This window comes from Silurus aristotelis (genome assembly GCF_946808225.1).
Source record: "Silurus aristotelis genome assembly, chromosome: 28".
NCBI classification, from domain to species: domain Eukaryota; kingdom Metazoa; phylum Chordata; class Actinopteri; order Siluriformes; family Siluridae; genus Silurus; species Silurus aristotelis.
This window is the reverse complement of record NC_139601.1, coordinates 1,723,497-1,747,389: the sequence shown is the minus strand read 5'-3', so window position 1 is coordinate 1,747,389 and position 23,893 is coordinate 1,723,497. Positions and strand designations below refer to the sequence as shown.

General features: G+C 42.9%; 4 protein-coding genes across 7 annotated transcripts in view; 2 read left to right on the top strand and 2 right to left on the bottom strand.

The window, feature by feature from the left end:
* Positions 1-1,718, bottom strand: part of arpc4l (actin related protein 2/3 complex, subunit 4, like) — a 3,277-nt gene extending 1,559 nt beyond the window's left edge. Inside the window, exons 1-4 of the mRNA XM_083533867.1 lie at positions 1,624-1,718; positions 954-1,072; positions 716-827; positions 329-424 (exon numbers count right to left, since the gene is read on the bottom strand). Of these exons, the coding sequence (XP_083389993.1) occupies positions 329-424; positions 716-827; positions 954-1,072; positions 1,624-1,626 (330 nt within the window). The 5' untranslated portion in view covers positions 1,627-1,718. The remainder of the gene's footprint in view (positions 1-328; positions 425-715; positions 828-953; positions 1,073-1,623) is intronic.
* Positions 1,719-2,396: 678 nt separating this feature from the next.
* On the top strand, positions 2,397-7,078 carry tada3l (transcriptional adaptor 3-like). 2 transcript variants are annotated; one of them, XM_083533819.1, is made up of 9 exons: positions 2,397-2,594; positions 3,463-3,690; positions 3,772-4,022; positions 4,372-4,477; positions 4,638-4,770; positions 4,850-4,953; positions 5,125-5,225; positions 5,321-5,512; positions 5,914-7,078. In XM_083533819.1, exons 2-9 carry the CDS (start codon positions 3,481-3,483, stop codon positions 6,104-6,106), a joined length of 1,290 nt encoding a protein of 429 aa, XP_083389945.1. In that variant the 5' UTR covers positions 2,397-2,594; positions 3,463-3,480; the 3' UTR covers positions 6,107-7,078. The 2 variants fall into 2 exon arrangements, with proteins under 2 accessions (XP_083389945.1, XP_083389946.1); XM_083533820.1 differs by lacking the exon at positions 2,397-2,594 and adding an exon at positions 2,600-2,711.
* Positions 7,079-8,342: 1,264 nt separating this feature from the next.
* Positions 8,343-13,660, top strand: hmces (5-hydroxymethylcytosine binding, ES cell specific). 2 transcript variants are annotated; one of them, XM_083533830.1, is made up of 8 exons: positions 8,343-8,489; positions 8,644-8,706; positions 9,231-9,424; positions 10,130-10,273; positions 10,378-10,563; positions 11,027-11,169; positions 11,324-11,516; positions 11,913-13,660. In XM_083533830.1, the coding sequence occupies exons 3-8, from the start codon at positions 9,236-9,238 to the stop codon at positions 12,108-12,110; spliced, it is 1,053 nt and encodes a 350-aa protein (XP_083389956.1). In that variant the 5' UTR covers positions 8,343-8,489; positions 8,644-8,706; positions 9,231-9,235; the 3' UTR covers positions 12,111-13,660. The 2 variants fall into 2 exon arrangements, with proteins under 2 accessions (XP_083389956.1, XP_083389955.1); XM_083533829.1 differs by having other exon boundaries at positions 8,344-8,489; positions 8,640-8,706.
* rab7a (RAB7a, member RAS oncogene family) lies at positions 12,541-22,227 on the bottom strand. 2 transcript variants are annotated; one of them, XM_083533864.1, is made up of 6 exons: positions 21,725-22,227; positions 15,599-15,661; positions 14,846-14,972; positions 14,358-14,576; positions 14,009-14,137; positions 12,541-13,829 (listed from the first exon to the last, which is right to left on the bottom strand). In XM_083533864.1, the coding sequence occupies exons 2-6, from the start codon at positions 15,649-15,651 to the stop codon at positions 13,734-13,736; spliced, it is 624 nt and encodes a 207-aa protein (XP_083389990.1). In that variant the 5' UTR covers positions 15,652-15,661; positions 21,725-22,227; the 3' UTR covers positions 12,541-13,733. The 2 variants fall into 2 exon arrangements, with proteins under 2 accessions (XP_083389990.1, XP_083389991.1); XM_083533865.1 differs by having other exon boundaries at positions 15,019-15,661; positions 21,725-22,161.
* Positions 22,228-23,893: the final 1,666 nt, after the last annotated feature.

Sequence of the window (23,893 nt, the reverse complement as noted above, 5' to 3'; positions counted from 1 at the left end):
CTAAACGTGCACTTCCTCGTAGCTGAAAAGTGTAACGCGTGGTACAGATAGTGGATTGGACAGCAAATTATATTATAGACAAGCGCAGGAAAGAACTACGACACTACGCAAACTAACCAACGTTCATGAGCATTTCAATGAGCATCAGATTTTACGTTATGTTTAACGTGATTTAGGACAGTAAATTTAGACCTTTTAAGACCCCACGGAAACCATGCAGCAGATATAAAGCTGTCCTTTTGTTTATTTTACAAGACAAAAACTCATCTGTCCTGAAGTACTGACACAAATAAAAAATTATATATATACAGTATATAAATCCTCTCACCTCCACAGGTTTCCTTCGCAGGATGAAGAAGTTCTCCGCTCTCATCATCATGAAGCGCATGAACTTGTGGCACAGGATCTTTTCGATCTCATCCGCCTGGTCAGAAGATCAGAGTTTGTTATTAAAGCTGTATCGGTCAGGTTTTCTTAGGGATTTAATATTTGGTGGATTTTTAACACGGCAGTATTTTGTGTAGCTGTACGAGGTCAGGAAACGGTATTACTGCAGGTGGATTAAAAAAATATATACAGTAACGAATGGCGTTAATAGTGTTTGGACCCTGACCTTTATCTTCATCACCTGGTTTTTGTGGGTTGGAAAATGTCATCCGAATAAGACCTATTTCTCACGTTTATGAATCAGGTGTTTTCGGACGCTCTGCGGTACCTGTTTGACAGCGATGCTGACCCGAACCGAGTTGATGGAGCCCTCGATCAGGACTTTCTCCTTCTCGTTGCGGCTGATCACCACCGGCTGCAACAGCAACTCTTTGCTGCTCCTGTAAGACAGATGTTACATATAAACATTCAACTCTTGTCTGTCGTTTACTCTGCAGCACTCGAGAGGAGAGGAGAGGAGAGGAGAGGAGAAGAGAGGAGAGGAGAGGCGGCTCTCTCGGACTCACCTGACCTCCACCTCTGGCTTGTTGTGCCGTTCCACCACCTGAGAGGAGAAGTTCTCCAAGCACAGGGCCGCCTGCAGGGTGGCGCGCACGGCGCTCAGGTACGGACGCAGAGTCGCCGTCTGGAAAAAAATCAACACGGGTTAATGCGATCATCTGGATCACAAGGTGTTCAAGCCAGTGTGCTATACTGAGTCTGGTCCAGAGAGGAGTTGGAGAAGGTTTCATTCTGGATCAGTTGAGTACAATACAACCAAAACATCTCTAGAGGGTATTTTTACTTTTGTAGGAATGTATGCAAGGTTAGTCACTTATTCATCTTCATCATCATCATCATCCTCAGGGAGTGACAGTGATTCCCTGTTCCTATCAATCACTTCATTCAAATAAATTCACAAGAAAAACACCTCCAATTACAGATGTATGCACATGTAGTCTATGTCCTATATAAGTAACTATACACTACATGGTTATAACATGGTAATGTATGCTAGCTAGGAAACGTTAGCGAGCTAATACAGGCATCACTGCGGAATTTCACATTGACCAGCTTCATCTTTCGATCTCAGTCAACGCAGAACCGATCGCTCTCTTTACACCTGAAAAATCTGACAATGAAAATTAATCCTAAAACCCTAATATCGCCATTTGATTCAAGAGGAAATCTTCTTACCATTTTTGTGGTCCTTTGAGAAAGGCGGAAGTATTTACGCCACGCCTGGTGTTATTTTCTCCCCTACCCGTATTCCTAATTCCCCCGCCTCCTACGCTAAATCATATCTAATTGGTTAACACCTTGTCAGTCTCATTTCTAGCCAATCAAAAGCATCAGTACTAACCAATCCAAGCGTCGAGGGCGGGGTTTTCGGAAAGCTTGTGGGGAAAAAAAATTACGCCTACGCCTGTAGCGCTGCGTACGTCTTCAGCGTCGGTTATCGTAAATCATGTTGCAGCGACGCATTCAAATGTTGTGGCAGTCATTTTATTTTAACCAAAGACAAAATCTTTTATTTTAAAACAGCGACATATTATTGTGACTCTTAACAAGGCTTTATATGATATTTATAACATTTCTAGACTAAAACCGTGGAATTACACAAAAACGACATCAACGAGTCCCATCTATTCTAAACATTACGGTAGCAGCGGCAGCCCCAAATGTGCCTTGAATCGCGTTTTCTTCCATATATGGCAAATAGTAAATCCTATCCCGTTTGCTTGATTTTTCTGCTCAATTGTAAAACATTTAATTATTATTTTTTCGATTTCTCACAATAAACGCAAGTTATTTTGAAACAATATTAAAGTGTTGTTTTGTTTTTGCATTTTTGTTTTTACACATTTTGTCTCACAGCCTTCACTGGAAAATACCATTAAAACACCCTATTAGAGCGCCGCTATTTATACGGGGGGGGGGGGGGGGGGGTTAAGCCTATGTGCTGTCATTGATTCTACATCAAAAACTCAACATTCAATTTTAAAAAGGGTGCATCTCTTTTTATTACAGAAATTCGAATATATTACTGTCTATAAAATCGTGTAATTAAAAAAAAAACATTGCGTATTTTAGTTTTGATACACCACCGCTCCCCCCCCTCTGATTTACTGAATGGTACAGTCGCTAATGGAGGCCGATTCTCTGAGGTAAATATAACCGTGTCGATATTTGGAATACATTCTTTGAATTTGCGTCTCATTCACGTACATATTCGATGTAAATTAATTAAACCCTGCAAATACGCCATGAAGGCTGACTGAAAGGTTAGAACAGTGTAACGGTTTCGTAGTTTCACCTGCACTTTCCCTTTTGCTAGCTGAAAAGCCTGCTAAGCGAGCTAGCAAACAGCATTGGGCATGTAAATGTTGAGTGAAAGCACATGTTCTCACCTCAGAGCCCAGTTATGTGCTTTATCTTTCACTCTTAGATTTATTTCCAATCATATAAGCGTTTAATCGCATGTACAGGTTTTCACATCACCGCTTTGGATAGTATATAATGTGTGTGTGTTTGTTTGTAGATCCTTCAGTGTAATGCAATGCTTATGGTCCATGTTTTCATATACTGTTATATTTATGTACTCAACCTTGACGTGAAACACATCTCAGAAATGTCTTTATAAATTCCTTACACATGGTGAAGCATTGGGTTCCAGGATTTAAAAACGATTTAGGTTCACGTTATAAAACTCTAGAAGGTAGAACGATTTGGTGGGAAAAATCGTATTGCGAAATCCCAATACACTTTGGTGAAATCGTATCGCGATACTCTGACGATAGTCAATAATGAAATCATATCGTGATTTTACAAAACTAGAAGGTGAAATCATATCGTGATGTTCTCACGATCCTCGGCGGTGAAATCGCATCGTGATATTTTTTTCACAATACTGTTGAATCATAAACTGATTATTTATTAATAGTGGTGAAAACATATCGAGATATACCACAACAGCCTTGTTGAAAGACCATCAGTGATTTTAAATGACTGATTGTGTGTGTTACACTTTTCCAGCTTTTCATAACTGAGAAGATGAGTGAGCTGAAGGACTGCCCGCCTCTCAAATACTACGACTTCAAGCCCGTGGAGCATGTGAAAGTGTGTCCTCGCTACACGGCGGTGTTGGGACGCACCGAGGACGATGGCATCGGGATCGAGGAGTTGGACACGCTGCAGCTGGAGCTGGAGACGCTGCTGTCCTCTGCCAGCCGACGTCTCCGAGCCCTGGAGGAACAGAGACAAGTCAGTATCTGCATTTGTTTTCCTTTTCATCTTGAGAAGACGTTGCTCTCACATGAACACTCTTGCACTCGTTCCTCACAGATCCTTACAGATTGGCAGGACAAAAAGGGCGACAAAAGGTTCCTAAAGATGGGCAAAGAAGTCGATCCGGCCGCATCTTCTCGACATCCCAAGCCTAAGAAACCGAAGCTGGACGGGAAGGCGGGTCATGGGCCCGGGCCTGGTCCAGGCAGACCCAAATCCAAAAATCTGCAACCCAAAGTCCAGGAGTACGAATTCAGTGAAGATCCACAGGACATACCCCGTAACCCCAAAAACGACGCTCCGAACAGGTGGGATGGAAATTACCACTGACCGTTTTTATCATTTGATCCGGATTGGCAGTGTGTCAGATTTGTGAGGAAGCGTGGACCGTAAATGACCGTTGTCTAAATAAATCGTCTCCTTTTAAAGTATAAAATCATTATTTCAGATGTTAAATATCGCCTTTAAAATCCTAATAACCATATTAGAGTCTGGAAAAGAATTGAATCTTGAAAAGAAAAATGTGTAGGAACCCTGAATAATGCATGAGATGAACAGAGATGATGACACTGCACATCATAGCTTCCTGTGCAGACCTAGTTTTCATAACACGATGAGATACGGTGTGGAGAACGTTCTGCTTGTTGTCCTTCACAGATTCTGGGCTTCAGTGGAGCCCTACTGTGCAGACATCACCAATGAGGAGATTAAAGTTCTTGAAGAACTTCTTAAACCTCCTGAGGACGAAGCCGAGTACTACAAGGTATCATCTGGAAATTGTGGAACGGTGGATATTCTGAATGTTACCCACCCAGTGTAGCTTCTGGATTTTAAGATCCGTTGCCACGTGCCTTATTTATTCAGCAGGACCTCTGTGTGTGTCTGGGTTTGATATCAAATGAAGTGTGTTGTTTGGGTTGCAGATTCCCACTCTAGGGAAGCACTACTCTCAGCGCTGGGCGCAGGAGGACCTGCTGGAAGAGCAGCGAGAAGGAGCGCGAGCCAACGATAAGAAGAAGAGCATGCTCGGTCCGCTCTCCGAGATCGACGCCAAAGGTGACTCTGATGTTCGCGATCGGTTTGAGGCGATGTAAAGTGCATGCATGCTCTTATTAACCCGTATCGCTTTGTGCAGACGTAGACGCCTTGCTGAAGAAGTCTGAATCCCAGCACGAGCCTCCGGAGGACGGCTGCCCGTTCGGTCCCCTCACACAGCGCCTGCTGCAAGCTCTGGTGGAGGTCTGATCACGTATGCTCTCGTCTAGTCTGATGTATTACTATAGTTAGTACAGTGCAGTAGGGCTGAAACCATTCCTCTATACTAGATTGCTAAATGAATCAAGAGCAAAGTTACTTTTCATGCCAGTTACAGCTTCTGTTGATACCAGGATGTGTTATTGTTATTTATAGGAGAATATCATATCCCCTATGGAGGATTCCCCCATTCCAGACATTCCAGTGAAGGACGATGGAGCCGGGACGTCGCCTCGCAGCCAAGGAAAAGCTTTCAGGTAACGTTCCATAACCTGACGATCAAAACCTGATGAATAGTTTTTGAGCTTGTGTACTTATAATGTCCATCTTTTTCTCTCTTCACTCGTAACAGCGTTCCCCACACGCGCTCTCTGGAGGCCCGGATCAGGGAAGAACTGGTGGCTCAGGGTCTGTTAGACTCCGAGGAGAGACAGGGCACGGGAGGAGACTCGGAGGACGAGGTGCTGGCCGAGCTCCAGAAGAGGCAGGCCGAGCTGAAAGCTCTGAGCGCTCACAACCGTGCACGTAAGCAGGAGCTGCTCCGGTGAGTTCCACAAACCGATACGTAGATGTTTTTCAGGGTGCAGGATCTGTTTCTTAGGATTTGCGTAACAGTGATGTAACGAAGCGAATGAAAATGATATCTAAAGAAAGAATGTATGATACGACAGCAAGAATCGGATTACACAGATGTCCGATTACACGAGCAAGCACAAGCTAAACGTTAAGGCATTTGCCCTGAAGGTCATGAGTTCAAATCCCAGTCACACCAAGCTGCCACTCTTGGGCCATTAACCCTTTTGTATGAATGAGATAAATGTAAGTCGGTCTGGAGAAGTGCATCTGCCTTATGCCCTGAATGCAAACTTTCTCCAATAAAAAAAAAAAAAGATTTTAAACATCCATGCTCTATCGAGACGTTCTCACGTGTATGGTGTCGTCCAGGTTAGCGCGGGAGGAGATGAGGAAGCAGGAGCTGCGCCAGTGTGTCCGCGTGGCCGACAACGAGGTGATGGAGGCTTTCCGGCGCATCATGGCGGCCAGGCAAAAGAAACGCACTCCGACGAAGAAAGAAAAGGATCAAGCGTGGAAGGCTCTGAAAGAGAGGGAGCGAATCCTCAAACAGCTGGACGGGTGAAGACGAGCGCGACCCGATGGTGTTCGTGTCGCGTCAGGACCCGGTTCTCGTCTGATATGTTAGATGTGATGCAGCACCACCAGTGTACCTCCTACACCCCTCTCATTTCCACCAGGACCACCATGAAGGACAATCCTACGTTCCCACTGGATTTATTTTTGAGAATTATGAAATAAAAATGTGACTGGTATTTTATTTTTTTTCTTTCGGACAAGATTCGAGGTCGGACTCTTCACAGACAACGTGACTCGTGCTGTTCTTTCCCCTTGAGTGTTCACACAGGAAGTCTCACCCATCTCTTTCTGTTGCTTTTTAACACAAGGACCGGCGTTTTAGGTGTGTAATGTGAGAGATGTTGAAGGTGGAGAATTCTGTGTTGTTAAGAAGGTCAAATATCCAAGGAACGATGCGTGAAACTCACGTTGGGGGGAAAAAACAGCAGCATCGTCTGAGCGAACGTTCCGATTCTGAGATGAAGTTTTAAGCGTGAACTGCATTCGTTTAAATGTCTGGTTTGGACGCGTTCTTAATTCTCCACGTCCCATTGAGCCACATGATGTGCACTAAGAAATCAGTAAAACACTACTATTATTACTACTGTGTGAAATCCTGTCAGCATGACACCACCAGACCACCTGGACGGATCCTTGTACCGTTTCGGTTTTCAGGTAGAAGGCGCTGTTTCGTTTTCAGGCACAAAGAAGCGCGCTGATGTTTTTTGCGCTCGTATCCTGACGTGATCCCGGCGTCTCTTTTTACGATGTTTGCCTTTTTCCCGTACACGTCTCACGTGAGCAGCGAGTAAGTGTTAGACAGTTTTGTGAGCTCACCAGGAAACAATTGGAGGAGTGAACCAGGATATTGTTTACCGATATGTGTTTTGTACAAGACGCCATGATTTAATGTTTTCCTTTTCCTCTCCGTGCTGTTTCCGTGTAAGCAAGGGGAAAATAAAGCAGAAGATGAATAAGATGTCGAAGCTGTTCAGAGTCATATATTCCACAAACGACTAAGAATATCATTTTAAACAATCCGGTGGGTTTCTGCAGTCTCTCACTTCAAGTGTCGCGTCTGATCGAATCCACCCTCCTGTCATAGGTTTGAACAAACGTGTATTTTTGCAAAATATATAACATACTGTATATAAAACAGAATACGAAGCAAAACAAGACATGATGGAGTAAGTATTCATAAAGCACTAGTCCAATATGCTCGTGTACATTTAGATAGGATTTGAATTCATTTCTCACATATTACAGCTCAGAGAGATTCTTTCTGCACAGTCAGCAGGTTGGGGGACAGAGTGCAGGCTCAGTTATGATGCTCCACACCTAGAGCAGATAAAGTCTTGCTCAAGGGCAGCTTAGCAGTGTGGAGCCTTGAACTCTGACCTCTTAATCAGTAACCAGGAGCTTTAGTGGTATCCTGCATATAAATCTGTCGAACGATGTTGACTGGGTGGAACGTGAGCATCAAGAGCAGGGGTCTCCAATCTTTTCCAGAAAGGGCCAGTGTGGGTGCAGGTTTTCATTCCAACCAAGCAAGTCCACACCAAATTCTACCTGTTCAAATCTAATGAGCTACATCTTCAATGACTATCAGGTGTGACCATTGATTGGTTGTAATGAAAACCTGCACCCACACTGGCCCTTTCTGGAAAAGATTGGAGACCCCTGATCAAGAGGATCTGGACGGGTTCGTGGACATCTGAGATGTGTATGTCCTTTTTGAGCATCCCATTCCACAATTAGTGGCAATTTACTGTTAACCTCCACGCTTCTGGAAAGATGTTCCACTAGATTTGTGTGAATTCATTTGGCCATTATGGTGTTAGCAGTGAGTGTAGGTGAGGTGAGGAGGCCTGGGGTGCAGTCAGCTTTCACATTCGTCCTGAAGGTGTTCTATAGGGTTGAGGTCAGAGCTCTTTAGCAGGAGATCTTCCACTCTTACATCCAAAGACGTCCTTGTGTGCCTCCAAGTGTGTGCTGACAGTTTGGAGATGAAGCACATATGGATGGAAAGGTCAGGTTTTCCCATGCTTTTGTAGTGAATGTAGACTGGAGGCTGCACAGTGGGTGGGGCTTTGGGTCAATAATTGTGCTGATCAAGTATAATTGACTATAATGGAATGGACAACATTGATTTAAAAACAAGCAAAAACTTTCAACAAAATATCTGCATGGTAAGTGTCACTTCCACAGTGTGGCGCTATGCGCTAGGTGCACGGAGGACAGGAGACTCCGGGACAGGGGTCCAAGGATTTAGAAACTGGGGTATCTGTCGGTCACGTGCACTGCGTCTCGGTCACACTGCGCGCGCACGGATTTGCGTGTTTGAGCGCGCGCATTGCAGTGCCCGGATGCTCGACCTGCTGCGCGCGCAGGTCTGTCATTTATATTATTTTACGCCATAATGAATAATAAATGGCATTAATCTTTCTTTAAGAAACGTCCAATAACTTTTAATCATTCACACACTTCTGTTTTTCTTCTCACCGTATTTATCCTATTTTTTCCTTGTCCTTTCTCTATAGAAAGAATTCTAAGCTAGCAGGCTAACGTCACTCTGATAAACCGGTATACTTTTCTAAACCCGCTCCGGTAAGTAAATCATTTACCCAAAAAACGTATCATTTCAATTATATTTAAAAAAAATTTTTTCAATGTTGCATCAGTCGGATTTTTCCAATAATAAGCTTCGAGTTAGCGTCTTACTATTATATTTTACTTCACCTACCCGTATTCTACAAATCCCGCTCTCATTGGCTGCGCATGTCATGAATAATTTGAAACCCACTAATCAGAGTTCGATTTGTAATGAGTGGCGTGGGTACCAGCCAATCAGAACGCAGGAGGCGGAAACCAGTGGAATGCAGGTGGTGGGGGAAGCCAAGTAAAAATAAACAAATAAATATAAAAAAAAAATTTAAATAAAATGAAAAAGTGACGAGAACACATTTGAGCTATTTTCATATATATATATATATATATATATATATATATATATATATATATATATATATATATATATTAGTTTTTATATTTTTTTATTCATGTGTAATATTAAGTAATAAAATACTGTATCTGGTCTGTCTGTGTGATTTGCTGTGATGTGATATGGCCAGAGATCATGTGTGGAAGGACCGCCTGCACCCTCGTCCCTGATGAGCTCCGGCGAGCTTGTCGGTACCGAGACCGGTCTGGACAGCAGCGACGGCCTCAGTGGAGGGGCGATGATGCGGATAAATACCAACCCTCCTACAACAAGAGTCCTCAGTCCTTCAGTCCGGTTCTGTTGTCCAACAGACACTTTAATAAGGCAAAGAGCTCTTAAATGTGTACTTTGTAGGCATCTAGCTGGCATGAACTCCAGAAAAAAGCACCAGATTCGAGAGCCTTGTACCACAATGTCCCGTGTCTCAGGAAGGCTAAAGTCAGTAGTGATCGGAAGATCGGATCATTTTAGTGACTTGATTTAAAAAAAATTGTTTATCGAAATGAATGAGTAATTTCGTTCAATTTGTTCCTTTGATGAGATATAAAATGTAAAATTTGTATTAATCAGATCCTCCAACACGTCTACATACACAAACTCTGACTATAGTTTCAATAATGAAAATATCACAATGCAGCTAAGGACAAATGATGATAAACAGATTGAGTAGCTCATATTTTCTGGTCTGTGTCGTTAGTTATTTTGTTACGTGACTCATTACTGATTAATGTAACAATAACGTCAAGATGCGGACCAAAGAAAAAATAATATTGCATTGTGTAGCATCTATGGGAGTAAAATACTCAATTCTGTTTCCTACAGAGATGTTGCGATGCTTTACTCATGTGCGTCCTGTAATATAGAAGATGAACGAATCACTCTTTGAGACTACTCGTTCTTTTGACTCTCAATAACGACTCGTTCAAAACAAACAAATTGTTCATGAACGACGAAGCAGTAAAAGTCAGTAAAATCGATGGGGTTCTTCAGGACCATGATTGGATTTTCTGCCTTGTCGGTGTTCTACAGGAAGCGGCGGTGGACGAGTGCGTGCTGGCGGCAATGCGCTGGGGTCTGGTTCCGGCCTGGTTCAGGGAGAGCGACCCGAACAAGATGCAGTACAGCACCTCCAACTGCCGTGGCGAGAACTTGCTGGAGAAAAAGTCTTACAAGGTGTTGGGCAAAACTTTTACACTCTGGAATACGTCCGTATCATAAATGCTTTTTTGTTGTTGTTCATAACTACACGTTTGTTTTGCGTTTATTTCATGCCCCAGGACCCTCTGCTGAAAGGGCAGCGTTGTGTCATTCTAGCTGACGGCTTCTACGAGTGGAGGAGGCAGCAGAAGGACAAACAGCCTTTCTTCATCTATTTCCCCCAGAACCAGCGAGATCAGCAGGACGGGGAGGATGAGAGAAAGATGAAAAATGAAGAATGGAGTGAATGTGAAGAAAAAGCAGAGGTAAGAAGTCTGAAGCTTTGCTGTGGATGTAATTATTTTGGGTCCATTTGAATTCCTGCACCTTGAGAAACCACGATGGAGGACACGGAGGAAGCGTGTCAGTAATTTAACAGTGAACTCTCAGAGCAGGTGGAGAAACGAGATGTTCGAGAGAGAAAGCACAGCTCATGTGATGTATGTGATCATATGAGTTGCATTTCATCATGGTTGCTGCATATCACATATTTATTCAGAATAAAGATGAAAGCTGATAATTTTTTTTATGATCTAATGCGTTTAGGTTTAAAAGACTGCTGTGAATTTCTAAAAGGCAAGAACAATCATGTGACCCGAGTTCCTCACAGATATAAATTGTGTTACTGAAGACATGCCTGAACAGCACCTCAAACCGTGACCTTATCAGCTCATGATATTTATTAATGCTGCGCCACAATTTCCATTTCTTTGTCCACTTCATCAACAGGATGGTGAGTGGACCGGGTGGCGTCTGCTCACCATGGCGGGGCTGTTTGACTCCTGGACGCCTCCTGGTGGTGGGGAAGTTCTGTACACCTACACCGTGATAACTGTGAACGCCTCACCAAACCTGCAGAGCATCCACGATAGGTAGAGCACGACCACACTGTATCATCTACTGCTCTATACACTAAGTGTAGGGATCACTGAAAGATAATCTCTGGTGTATTTTAACCAGGGCTCTGAGTTTCAGGCCTCTTTTGCAGTTTGTGTGTGTGTGTGTGTGTGTGTGTGTACGAGATAGGATGCCAGCTATTCTGGATGGAGAAGAGGAGGTGAGGCGATGGTTGGATTTCGGGGAGGTGCGTTCACTTGAAGCTTTAAAGTTACTTCAGTCTAAATCCTGCCTGACCTTTCACCCAGTGTCTTCGATCGTCAACAACTCGCGCAACAACTCTCCCGAATGCCTCCAGCCACTCGACCCTGCCGTCAAAAAGGTGCTTCATTAGTTGCACAATCAAAACACATAGAACAGAGATAGCCTGCAATCACTGGCTCAACTTCCTGTTTTGTTTAAGCATTTGGTTCAAACCTTAGTCAGAGCAGGAGATGAGAATTGGCCTCACTGTAAGGGTCAGTGCTTAATGGGGTACAGTGAGGCCTGGTGGAAGGTTCCCAGCTTAATGGCATGACAGGAGACCCTGTTGAAAGGGTCAGTGCTTGGTGTGGCACGTGGAAGCACAGCCTGAAACAGTAGCTGATCCGTAGCTGAGATTTTGGCCTTCTCACTCATCTCTTCTTTCAGCCAAGTTCTTACAGGTGCATTATAAGTAATGTTTGGTTTTATTCTCTTTTCAACCATCTTACGTAAATATCCTGTTCTCTTTCTTTAGGCTTCTTCTCAGCCATCAGCCAGCAGCAAGATGATGATGAGCTGGCTGAAAAACGCCTCACCCCTAAAGAGGAAAGCAACAGAAGATACTGAAAAGCCGTCAGGGACGCACAAGTCAAAGGCCAGTGGGCCTTTACAGCAGTGGCTGCTTGGAAACAGGGCTAGTAAACACCTAAAATGTAAAGCTCCTGACCTTTGATATTGTTGGCAGCACTGAAAGCCTCCGAATGTCCAGTTTCTGAATGAATGTTGAGTTTTCTTGCTTTGCTTCCTAAAACACTGAGTATTTTGTAGACCACCGCAGATCCTGCAATCTGCATCTTCTGGACATATGCTTTTGAGTGACCTTTTTTCTATTTCGTGAAAATTGGTTTACAAACCATATATATATATAAAAAGATTTTCAAAGAGAGAGAAAGAGGATGACTGGAGTTAAAACATCTTTACTTGGTTCCTATCAAATCAGACCAAGAGGTGTCTGGATGCAGGGAAGTTCACACTTTGTGCCTTAACCAGAATCGTTCAGTCGCTGTCGATCTCCATGAAAATGAAGACTCGTAACCCTATCAACATACACGCCCGCTTTGTTATATGTTTAAATAAAAATAAAAAAAAGCACCGTGCAAAGATTTATTCAACATTTTTTTATTCTTCTTTTTTTTTTTTTTTTTACTTTGAAATACATTTATTTTCAAACGATGTTTATGCTGTGCTGTAATAAATGTTTCATTAGCTGTAATGATGAATGCTTCAGGTGTCCTCACTCTACTGTAGTTCGGTGTGGGCTTTTTTTTTTTTTTTTTTTTTTGTCTATTCAGCTTAGTTAATAATAATTAGCAATAATAAATCAGAAGAGAATAAACCGATTGTAATATCATATCCGAGGGAGCTCGACCGATCCCCTGCTGGGGGAGGAGGGGGGGTTTAAAAGAAAAAAAAAAAGGAACGTTTGCTTGTGTCACTCACAGAAGAATTCGTAGTAAGTGGTCCTGATCACAACATCGGTGACTAAAACCAACCAACCAAAAAAACCAAAACAAAAACAATTAAATAATAATAATCCCAAAAACACTAACGTCACTGCTATGGTACCTGTTTTAGTGACCCCACACCATTGGTATTCCTCTGTAATATGACATTAAATATCAAGTATTGAAAAGCAAATAAAGCAAAAGAGCATGCTTTTAAGAGTCAGACGCCGCGACGTGCAAAACCTCCTGACAAAACCGGAGAGAGCAGACAGTCCTGATAGCAACACAGAGCTTTAATACATCGGCATATTACACAGCCCCATCGATCTGCATCACATCTTACAGGTTCCAGTTTAGCATGGTGGTGTATATATAAAAAGTCTCAGAAAGCATTCAAGTGTTGAGTGTTTCAGAATGGACTCCGTGTGTGTGTGTGTGCGTGTGTGTGTGCGTGTGTGTGGTTGAAACTGAGGGAAGTCTGAAGAAGGGTGTTGGGACTACTATTGGCAAAATTACAATTAAAAGAGCTACCCAGGGGCCTGAAAACACTTGTGCACCAAAACTCTTCATAATGATCTCTTTGGGCTTTAAGTGAAGCCCCGTTGAGCACTGCTGCGTGCGCGTGAATTTGTATAGGGTATATTCTAGAAGAGGAAGCCTGCCTGCTCTATGAAGGCCAGTGATTACATTGAGGGAAACTGGGAATAAAGAGGAAGAAAAGACAAGAAATTGGGAGAGAGGGAGAGAGAGAGAGAGAGAGAGAGAGAGAGAGAGACAGCTGTGTAAAGAGGAAGAGGGAGGAACAAGGCTAGAGAGGGTGAAGAGTGATCACTAGCGCCCCCTGTACGTATTCAGCAGCTGCAGCTCTCCGCAGATGGCTTGGCTCTCTCGTTTCTGTCCAGCTTGATCGGCTCGGGGAATTCGTTGTACAACTCCACTTCGGTTTCCTGAAAGGAACATGTTAGACAAAGATTACTTTAGTCAGTGGTGCGAGAAAGTCCAAAAGGGGGTAAATAGTTATGCAATGATGTTTGTTTTACTGAAACACAGTTTTTCCAACCAGAAAATTATTGTACAGGGAAAAAAATACAAAAGGTAATAATGACTAATGAGTGCATTGCGTTACCTGTTTGAGTGCGTTGCGTGCAATGGTCTGGAAAGCCTGTTCTACGTTGATGGCCTCCTTGGCGCTGGTCTCAAAGTAGGGGATGTTGTTCTTGCTCTGGCACCAGGCTTGTGCTCGCTTAGTGGTTACCTGCGAGACGCAGGGAGACAGAGGAAGAGTGACTGAGCGATTCCTTCCCCATAGCACACACACACATCTCTGTATTTTGTCTAAATGTAACCTAATGCTCATTGTGGCAGTTTTGCAGTCTTGCAGGAAAAAAAAAAAACTGATAGGACGCATTGTCGCATTGCCAGGCTAGGATCCCAACACACACAACACACACACACACAACACAACACACACTTACCTGTCTGTTCTCCAGGTCGATTTTGTTTCCAAGCACGACGAAGGGGAAGTTCTCGGGGTCACGAGGGCTGGCCTGGATCAGAAACTCGTCCCTCCAGCTGTCCAGCGTCTTGAAGGTGTTCGGTGCTGTGACGTCGAAGACGAGCACACAGCAGTCTGCGCCGCGGTAGAACGCCACGCCCAGAGACTGGAAACGCTCCTGACCTGCCGTGTCCCAAATCTGCAGAGAGAGAGAGAGGAAAAAAAAAAATCCGAACACTTATAATCCAGAATCATCATCATCATCTTCAACTGATGTCTGAATGCTCTACAGACAGGTACGTGTACATCACCAATGCATACTTTATTCCTATCTAAATTCTCTGCACCTGTATGTGTTTAGCTGGGATTGACTCTTGTCCTGAACTGGCTTAAAAAAAAAATTAAAACCCAGCAATGGCTCTATGCTACGAATGCATATGAGTGTGATGAGGGTCGGACTCTCCGTACCTGCATTGTGACAAGTCGATCGTCCACCATCACCTCTTTTGTCAGGAAGTCAGCTCCTATTGTAGCTTTGTACTGATTGCTAAACTTCTTATTCACATACTGGTTCATCAGAGAGGTCTTGCCCACTCTATATATATACACACACACACACACACACACACACACACACACACACACACACACACACATTCAGAAAAAGAAAACAGGAACTGAAAGCTCAGAGCACTTTTACATACAAAAATGCACGACTTACTCACAATACAAAATAAATCAGAGGAAACAGCACTCGAGTGGTGACTGATGCACGAGGAACGTTTATATTTAAATTCACTCTTTCAATTTATAAGAAACTGGAGAATCATTTCCTTTCACTGTCTGCATACAAGATGGCTGCTGATTGCACCTGGAGGTCATTCGAAGCATCGGATGTTCACGTGACCAGAGATTGACGCTACGCAAAACACGTTTAAGACCCGAAAATTGATTGAGGTCACGAATGGCATACTTGTGCACCGTATTAGATTGTTAATAAATTTACCTCATACGCTTATTGTATTCGTATTTATATAAAATAAATCAATGTGCACGACCCCTTTCCAAAGGTCACGTAAGATGACGAACAGGCTTCCTGTAACGATTGCAGCCCAGCATTGTTGATTTACACTCTCAATTTGCCAATCTTTCCATTAATCTAAAAAGTGTTGAGGTATGTCCTCTCCAGGACGAGCACGAGATCTCCAAACCGACACTCACCCCGAGTCCCCGAGGATGATCACTTTCAGCAGAACTTTCTTCCTCGATGTCATTGTGTCAGAGCTGAAGGAAGCAGAAAAGGAGAAAAAAAAAAGAAAAAGAAAAAGAAGAGACAGTGAGCATGAGTATGAGGTCAAGTTCAGAAATAACTTCAGTGTATACATTTGATGTTGCAAGAGAAAAAAAATGTCGCTTGCTCAATTCTGACAAATTTTATAGTTGTCCGGTTATATCTTTTTTTAATTCTAATATATATCTGATACCGTACGCCAGTCGCACTCTTGGACTGACCCTGGCGCGAAATATATATGCATTAGCAAGTCAGTAGAAACTACAATAACAGAGTCAGTCAATTTATAAAAATCCCTGTTTACATTTAATACTTACTTAAATTTTCACTTAATAGAAAGTTTTTTTCGGTCTCAAAGCATTAATACATGAAAATAGGGTACATAAATAAAAATAAATAAAAAGTCAGTTTGAGAACAACAATCAAAACGTGTAGAACCTAAAACACACTGCAGGACCATAACCAGTAATCACATCATGAGCACTTGTGTATTTATATATAGATATGATATGTGACTAAAAAAGAACCCGTGGCTGAACCCATGTGCTCATAGTGTGAGATGTTTTCCTGAACACTTGCAGAAACCACAAGTTCATACTGAACGCTCGCTGATGCTGGTCTGTGCACTCTGTATAATCAGATATTCAGAAGATGTTGTGTGAGGTAATTTTGATATTTCCAAAGAGCAGTTTTATTACTGATCGTGAAATACGTCTAGACGGCATGTCAGGACTTTCACCAGGAGAAAGACAATATACGCCGGGATTACATTTTATTGATGAGGGTTTTTTTTATTATAAACAAAGCATGGTCTCAGACTGATAATAGGGTGATGCATTCCTAGTTTTAATCCATATTATTAGGTCTGTTTACAGGAAGTTCATGGAAGACTGGACGGAGTACTAACCTGAGAGATATCTCCATATCAAGGTCATAAGCCTTTACATACTACACAGTGATCTCTTAATCCTAACCATAGTGGTTTTAGGTCACAGCGGCTGCAGTGAAACTCCGCGGCTGCTGCTTCTGCGGTGACTCGGTGCTGACCGGGTTGAACACCATGCCATTAACAAGGAAAACACTCATCACTTTTTTTCTGCACTAAACTTTGAATGAGTCATGTGTGCTCCCTTTCTTTCTTGGTCACCAGTCACGAGGGCTGCCTGAGCATGCTCACACACTCTCTCTCTTTCTCTCTCTCTCATACACACAAACACACACACTTTTGCCCGGGAGACCGAGTGCTGTAAATGGACACTGATACACTCGTATGTCATAAACCTGTAAAGTGCAGCCTGTAAATGCTCGTGAAACAGTGTGTGTGCGCACGGGGGGGTCCTCACGGGGAACAGCGTGTTCCACATCGCTAATGATCCAACAGGCGAAGCACACGAGATGTTTTAAACAGGCGTACTTTCATAACACGCACAGGACTTGAACAGGATGTAACTACAATGTGCTCGAAATAAACAATACGCTGCATTAAATCACAAATTCAGGCTTGTTTTTTGATAACTTCTCATCCACAGGGACCAGGACACTTTGCTGATCAAGGCGGAACAAGGACACGTTCCATCCTGTAAACACTTAAGGCAAGATCTGTAGACCCGGGCTTCGTCTCACTGCATCTCAAGGTACTGTTTTTTAAAACACGTGAACAATTGTAACTGCACCGTCTCCTCACAAGCACTCCACAGCTTCTCAACCCGAATAAACAAACGTCCTCTCTCAAAACTGCTCGAGCAAACCATGCACTATTTGACCAAAAGTAAGTGGACGCAATTGAGTGCCAAACCCATATGTGCTTCGTCCACAAACCTCCTCAAAAGCTTTCGACACCTTAACCCCTCCTAACCTTGGAGCTGAATGATCAGAAATCTCCACACGTACAATCTACATTTATTCTTTGAAAGTCGTCCTCCCTAGTAGACTAAAACCGTTAAAAGCAGATCAATAAAATACTGCGAATGAGTTTTGCATTACTGGAATGTTTGTGTCTCTTCATACCGTAATGATCATTATGAGCTACCTGATGTCATAGTGTACGACCGACGTAGATAAACGTTACGTAAACAAGCCTGTCACAGAGGATTTTTTCCAAGTATCGCGTAAACTAGCTGTTATATATGTTTCCCTTTTCCTTTTTGTACAAATGGAAACAAACGTAGCAGCTGTTCCTCATGTTTTACAACTTGTTTACGTACTTCCAACAGCTTCTACATTGACCTAGTTCACTCTGTCAGCACTGTGAAACGGACAACCTTCTTCCTCAACCAGTTTAAAACCACAGACAGTTTGTAACCACACCGAGTTGATTTAGTTGTTGCACACGTTTAGCAACGTTCTGAGGTACAACCAGAACTTCTGAAGCTGTAGATGGTTCAGCTCTATGAAAGGAAATGTATAAAATTCCTGCATGCATATAAACTGATTAAAAACACAAAGCAGTCTGCTGCATGCACCGCTTTAAAGCCTAGAGGAAATGAACGTGAAGCTGGGGCTGAGTGGAGGAAGGATACTGGAACAGGGGTCGAGCTAATCGAATCCAGATGGATGAGAACGCGGCGAATGGAAGAGAGAACATACGAGGCAGGTTCTGAGAAACGGCTGTGGGGTACAGAACACAACCTCAGATGTGCTATGCGCAGGCGCTCGTGTGCTTGAGCGTGCGCGGGAGTGTGTTTCACAGTGTCTTCGGTCACACTCGCGCTTCTCATTTTAGACCGAGATTCTTTTTACTTCTTAATTTTGACAGTTTGGGCGAACAGAGATCGGTTTCACGCCATCACGTATTCAGCAGAGCATTTAAAGCACGCACAGGACGCGAGATAGAAATCTGAGACGGTTATTTCTGGAACTGAAACCCTGAGCATCATCGTCAATATCCATCCAGTTTTTTTCCTTAGAAACTTAACAAAGCGTTAACATGTGCAGTATGGACAAAAGTTTGTGGACACCAGACTATATGATATTTGCTTTTTGAACATTCCATGTTTATCCCCATTTGCTTTTATAATAACCTCCGTTATTCTGGAAAGATGTTTCATCAGATATTTGAGTGTGCATGTGGAGATGTATTTAGACACAAGGCTGTTAGTAAAATCAGTTGCTGATGAAGGGTGAGGTGAGGACACCAGGGTTGCAGTTCATCAAAAAAAAAAACAAAAAAAAAGTGTTCATTAGCATTGAGACCTGAGCCCAATAGCAGGCCCATCAAGATCTTCCAATGCATTCCAACACGTGGAAAGCAGATCTTTATTATCTATTTTTCTGAACATGGGGCATTGTCAGGCTGGAACAGGTTTGCGTCTCCTCGTTCAAATGATCTGAAAATTTCATGCCACCTTAAGAAGAACGGTTTCTAAATTTACTCCGAAAATATTTTTTGCACGAGAAGACCGAACTTTACAGCTCCATCGGTAGTCAAATGATGTTCAGCAGACTAAACTGAATTCTGTTCAGACCTTCAGGTACTCTAGTGAGGAATCTCAATGAGACCTAGCAAGCTCCAGAGGAGTTCAAGCTTTGTGTACAAACTTTACGAGAACTTTACGTTGGCCGAACACGCAACACAACAATGCACTAGCGGTATGATCGCACACGTATTGGTCCAAATCACCTCTGAGTCAATGTTTCTTGTAAATATTAAATGACTACAATGCTGCTGATAATAGCACACAACATGTACACACACACACAACTTTACAAGAAACCCTTAAACTGAGACACGAGTGCTTCAGTACAGGCTGTTTTTCTATGGCAAAATCCATACAGCTAATAATAATGAAGATCTGAGTGAGGAATATGTCATTTAAAGCCTTACTGATTGACAGCAGAAGATGAACGTTAGAGGACAAAAATCCTACGGTGACACAACCGGTGTGTCTCAGCACATTTTCAGCAAGAAATCTTGGACAATTCGGGGTGACACGAGTCTCCTCAAGACCAAAAGTACATAATTTTGTCTGAACAAAGTCACCAGAAAGTTAAAACCATTATAGTCTTCAAACCACACACATCTGAACTGGTGAAGTTCTTCAAACAAACACCAACACCGAATGAGTTCACCTCAAGTTCACCTCATGGCTGTAGTTCCTCAAGTGACACTTTGTGCTGTTGTGCGGCGACTCGTGTCTCTCATGTGCGCACACAAAAACACACCGTTTCCTAACAATCCGTCCACATAGAAGAACAGGAATTTCTCCAGCAGGAGATCAACCCATGGGTCTAAAATGTGCTGACGTTTGTCTTTGGCTGGATTAGTGCAAAGATCATGAAATACTATATGAAACATCCAGCACAAGTTTTACTTGTTTATCTGCGGGAACGATCCTTCACCCTGGAATCAGATTTCATGACGGAAGCACCAACGAGACCCTACTGGAAGCTTTATTCCAGCTAGTTGCATAGCATTGTGGGTAAGGCAGGAATTTCATGGCAGAATGAACCTTGGAAGGTGTTACATCATCACAGGCACTGAATGAAGTCTCGCACGTTCTCACCCGTGTAGGGTTTCCTCTAGATACTCTAGTTACCTCCACCCTCCCAAAATCATGCATGAGGATCAGCTACTCTAAATAGACGTAAGCGTGCGAGATAAATCAGCGAACACAACACAAGGCTACAGTATAGACCAAAGGAAGCAGGATGCTTGTGCGTAGGATCCGACCTGATCCTGAGAAATGACCTTGATGATTTCTGGTTCTTTTTTTTTTATACATTGCGATTTGTTCAATTTCTCACTTCCTGTTTCCTGTAGCGTGATCAAGGAGATCGTTATGGTCTCTAGATGGGACTTAATACCTTACTGATGTGTAGTCGTCTAAATGGAGTGGAATAATTATCTCTGCTTTGTCCTGCGAGAAAAATTACCAGTCTGTAATTCGAGTGCTGGAACCAAAGGAAAAGGATGAACCTACAACGGCATCAATATAGTTTGGACTGAATTCTTCTTTATGTATATAAAAAAAATATAAATAAAATAAAATAAAATAAAAAAAAACACGAGTCCTGAATGTGTCCTGCATCTGTTCTCCTGTGCTTTTTTAAAAAAAAAAAAAACAAATCTGGAAACACATTTGTTTTTGTTTTAAAGCTGCAGTAAAAAACAAGGACAGGAGATAATTCGGATGTGATCTAAGACTTCAGAGTGAATCAACACAACGTGCATCCGAGGTGTAAAAAGCTCCTAGTTGAACTGGTCCAAGCCTGATGTTCAGATGCAATCGGACGGTGCTCGAGTGTTGCACTAATCTCTAAAACCATGTACTCTTTGGTTCAGCAAATACTCCTCACGCTGGCCTGGGTGTAACTCCATATTAATCTGGAACCCATGATGCTTGACAAAGTCGGATCACATGGCGCAGAACCACAAAGGAGCTCTTTACCACGAGGACTGGAAAAGGCTGGATGGTCTAGTAAACAGATGATCATCATGAGTAGTTCTCTCTCTCTACCCTCTGGTTTACGGTGTGCCGTTGCAGATGGGCGCCTGGGTGTTTCAGGGCGTCGGCATCCCCGTTATAAAGCCTTATAAGCAGGTTATTATCGTCCCATCCTGTACCCACACACTACCTCACTATAACCCGGATTTTCGGGTTGTGATCAGTGACTCAGTTCAGCAGCCTGGCTCAACCTTCATGCCTGAAGAACCATCTCACACCACCAACCTCAGCACATCTTTAAAGAAATATATCTCATTATCATATAGAATATGCAGCCACCCTCACCCTCGGGAGCGCGCCTATCCGTGCGCGCACACGCCAGAAATGAATATGTAAATTAGCTGTTCAGCTAACGGTTCCTGTCAGAACGTCACCACGAAAATGTCATTACAAACGAATATTCGTGTCTGCATATTTGGTACATTTTCACACCCAAGAACGTTCAATCCTACAGTCCATATCAAAAAGAGAGAGAGAGAGAGAGAGAGAGAGAGAGAAACAGCTAGTCATCGGAGCTAACCGCTAGCTAGCTTGCAGTCTTTTGACACCCAGATCGCATTTCGAACCGGACAGACATAAAGACATTAAATACACATCTACAGTAGAACTCACCTCGGTCTCAGTGCTGAATCGGAGCAGAAGAGATGAGTGTGTGTAGTGTGTGAGGAAGAGAAGAATAGATAAATAAACACGCTACCGCTGATGCTAACGCGGACTCTCCGCTGTGTCACTATTGTTCTGGTGCTCGGGGGTGGGTTTACAGGTGGAGTATTCCTCCCTGTCTGTCTCTCTCACACTCACACACACAGGCTAAATCACCGCCGCGATAAATCCTCCTCCGCAGAGCGCCAGATGATAACTAAGAGCAAGTGTTCAGTAATCTCCGTGTTCCGGCCCGGCTTGTTCTGTGCTGTGTTGTGTTGTGTTGTGTTGTCCCGTCCTGACGCGAACCTGGGCCCGGTCCTGTTTCTCTTTCCCTTTCAGCCTGCTCACTTCCTTCAAAACAAGCCCGAGATATCGGCGCCCCGCGGCCGTGTCCCGAATCGCGCTTTGCGCACTACGGCGGTGCGCGCGCCCTCGTGCGAAAGGCGACGAACGTCGTGTGAGTGCGCTGGAACCTAACGCGCTGGGCGATTTGGAGCGCGGCCTCCGCCGTCATCGCGCATGCTCCGCCCACTGGTGCGAGACCGTCCAGTTTCTCAGCGCGAGCGCGTAGGGAGTTCTGTCCTTTCTGCAATCATCAAAACTATTGGGACTGCACGGGGTTAGGGTTAGGGTTAGGTCTGTCTATCTATCTGTCTATCTATCTATCTGTCTATCTGTATGTCTGTCTGTCTATCTATCTATCTATCTATCTATCTATCTGTCTGTCTGTCTGTCTGTCTGTCTGTCTGTCTGTCTGTCTGTCTGTCTGTCTGTCTATCTATCTATCTATCTATCTATCTATCTATCTATCTATCTATCTATCTATCTATCTCACTGTCTGTCTGTCTGTCTGTCTGAAAAAAATAATAACCGAAGTTTCTCTGAGACAATGTGTCATGAAATCTTGTTAAAACGGATTTCTTAAAATCGCTATTGTTCAGGATCCAGTATTGGTTTTGAAAATCTTTTGAACCATTCCCAGCCCTAACGGTGTCAGCTAAAATGTTAATTTTCCTTTTTCCTTTTTAATAAAAAATCTCCCAGAAAACATGGCTACTTCTAGTAACCTTTTAACCTGACAACATCAGGAGGTTCTCCACACCCATGCCATTGTTAGTTGAGGGAACTACGTTATTCTCTGTAATATAAATCTATAAATCTGCAGATAGAGAACTGATTTATTTTCAATATGAAGAACCTGATTTCAACAATGAACTTTGTACTTTACCTGACATTAATGATCTTCTGAAAGGTTTCCATTGGGAAGTAGTTTTAAGCAGAATATCAGATGATGTGAATTTGTCTGATTTTATTCTGGATACAGCAAGCATGACACCTGAGAAACCCTCACCCTCATCGTCCTTTTTAATGTTGTTTTCCTTCTCTAACCCCCTTGAAATCAGAGCAGGGGCCAAATAAGTTTCCAGTACCTATTTTCTTGAATAATTTAAAGTTAAGGCTTCAGAAAGCTAATGAAGATCTTGATGATCTCAGATGGTACAACACTGATTGTTCCAATAGATATGAATATGATGGATTTGGCCCAAAACACTGTCTTTCTACAAGGCCTACTCCATAGACTCTGAAATAGAGAAGGTGGCATGTGCTTTGGTACAGCAACATGCATGTCGTAAAGCCCCAGGTTCAGACTCTGGATCGGAGGCATGCAAAATAAATTTTCAGCCTAAAATAGCGAGGTATGGTAAAAACTCCACAATGCCGGTTGCAGTGAGAAAACTGTGAATACTTATTCGAAGTGAGGTTTATCTAGAAAAAAAGAAAGAGCATCAGTAGAGGAGAAAGTGTAAAAGAGAAATACAAGCTACCACTAGAACGGATTCTCTTAATCAGTTGCTCTGCTTTATTTGTTGTTTGCTTTTTTGGATTCTCTAATAACTGTCCTCAGGTTTATGCAAAATTCTTACACATCAACTGTGCTGAGCCGAAGTCAACATTCCTGACATTGCAGGACAATCACACCAGGGGGGTAGCAGAAAAGTACAAGAGTCACTGCAGCACAAGGAGGGGGTGGTCAACTGGAAGAACTACTTGAAAAACTGGATGCCCAGCTCTGTTACTTAATAATCTGTAGAATAATATTGTACTATGTATATAAATATTGTAACTGTAAATGAC

Excerpts from the sequence above, each read along its gene's own strand:
- hmces (XM_083533830.1), top strand. The coding sequence starts at position 9,236 with ATGTGTGGAAGGACCGCCTGCACCCTCGTCCCTGATGAGCTCCGGCGA. Across the intron at positions 9,425-10,129 it reads CCAACAGACACTTTAATAAG|GAAGCGGCGGTGGACGAGTG; the intron begins GCAAAGAGCTCT and ends GGTGTTCTACAG. Across the intron at positions 11,170-11,323 it reads CTGCAGAGCATCCACGATAG|GATGCCAGCTATTCTGGATG; the intron begins GTAGAGCACGAC and ends TGTACGAGATAG.
- tada3l (XM_083533819.1), top strand. The coding sequence starts at position 3,481 with ATGAGTGAGCTGAAGGACTGCCCGCCTCTCAAATACTACGACTTCAAG. Across the intron at positions 4,771-4,849 it reads CTCCGAGATCGACGCCAAAG|ACGTAGACGCCTTGCTGAAG; the intron begins GTGACTCTGATG and ends CGCTTTGTGCAG. Across the intron at positions 4,954-5,124 it reads TGCTGCAAGCTCTGGTGGAG|GAGAATATCATATCCCCTAT; the intron begins GTCTGATCACGT and ends TGTTATTTATAG.
- rab7a (XM_083533864.1), bottom strand. The coding sequence starts at position 15,651 with ATGACATCGAGGAAGAAAGTTCTGCTGAAAGTGATCATCCTCGGGGAC. Across the intron at positions 14,973-15,598 it reads ATCATCCTCGGGGACTCGGG|AGTGGGCAAGACCTCTCTGA; the intron begins GTGAGTGTCGGT and ends GTATATATATAG. Across the intron at positions 14,577-14,845 it reads ATCGACTTGTCACAATGCAG|ATTTGGGACACGGCAGGTCA; the intron begins GTACGGAGAGTC and ends CTCTCTCTGCAG.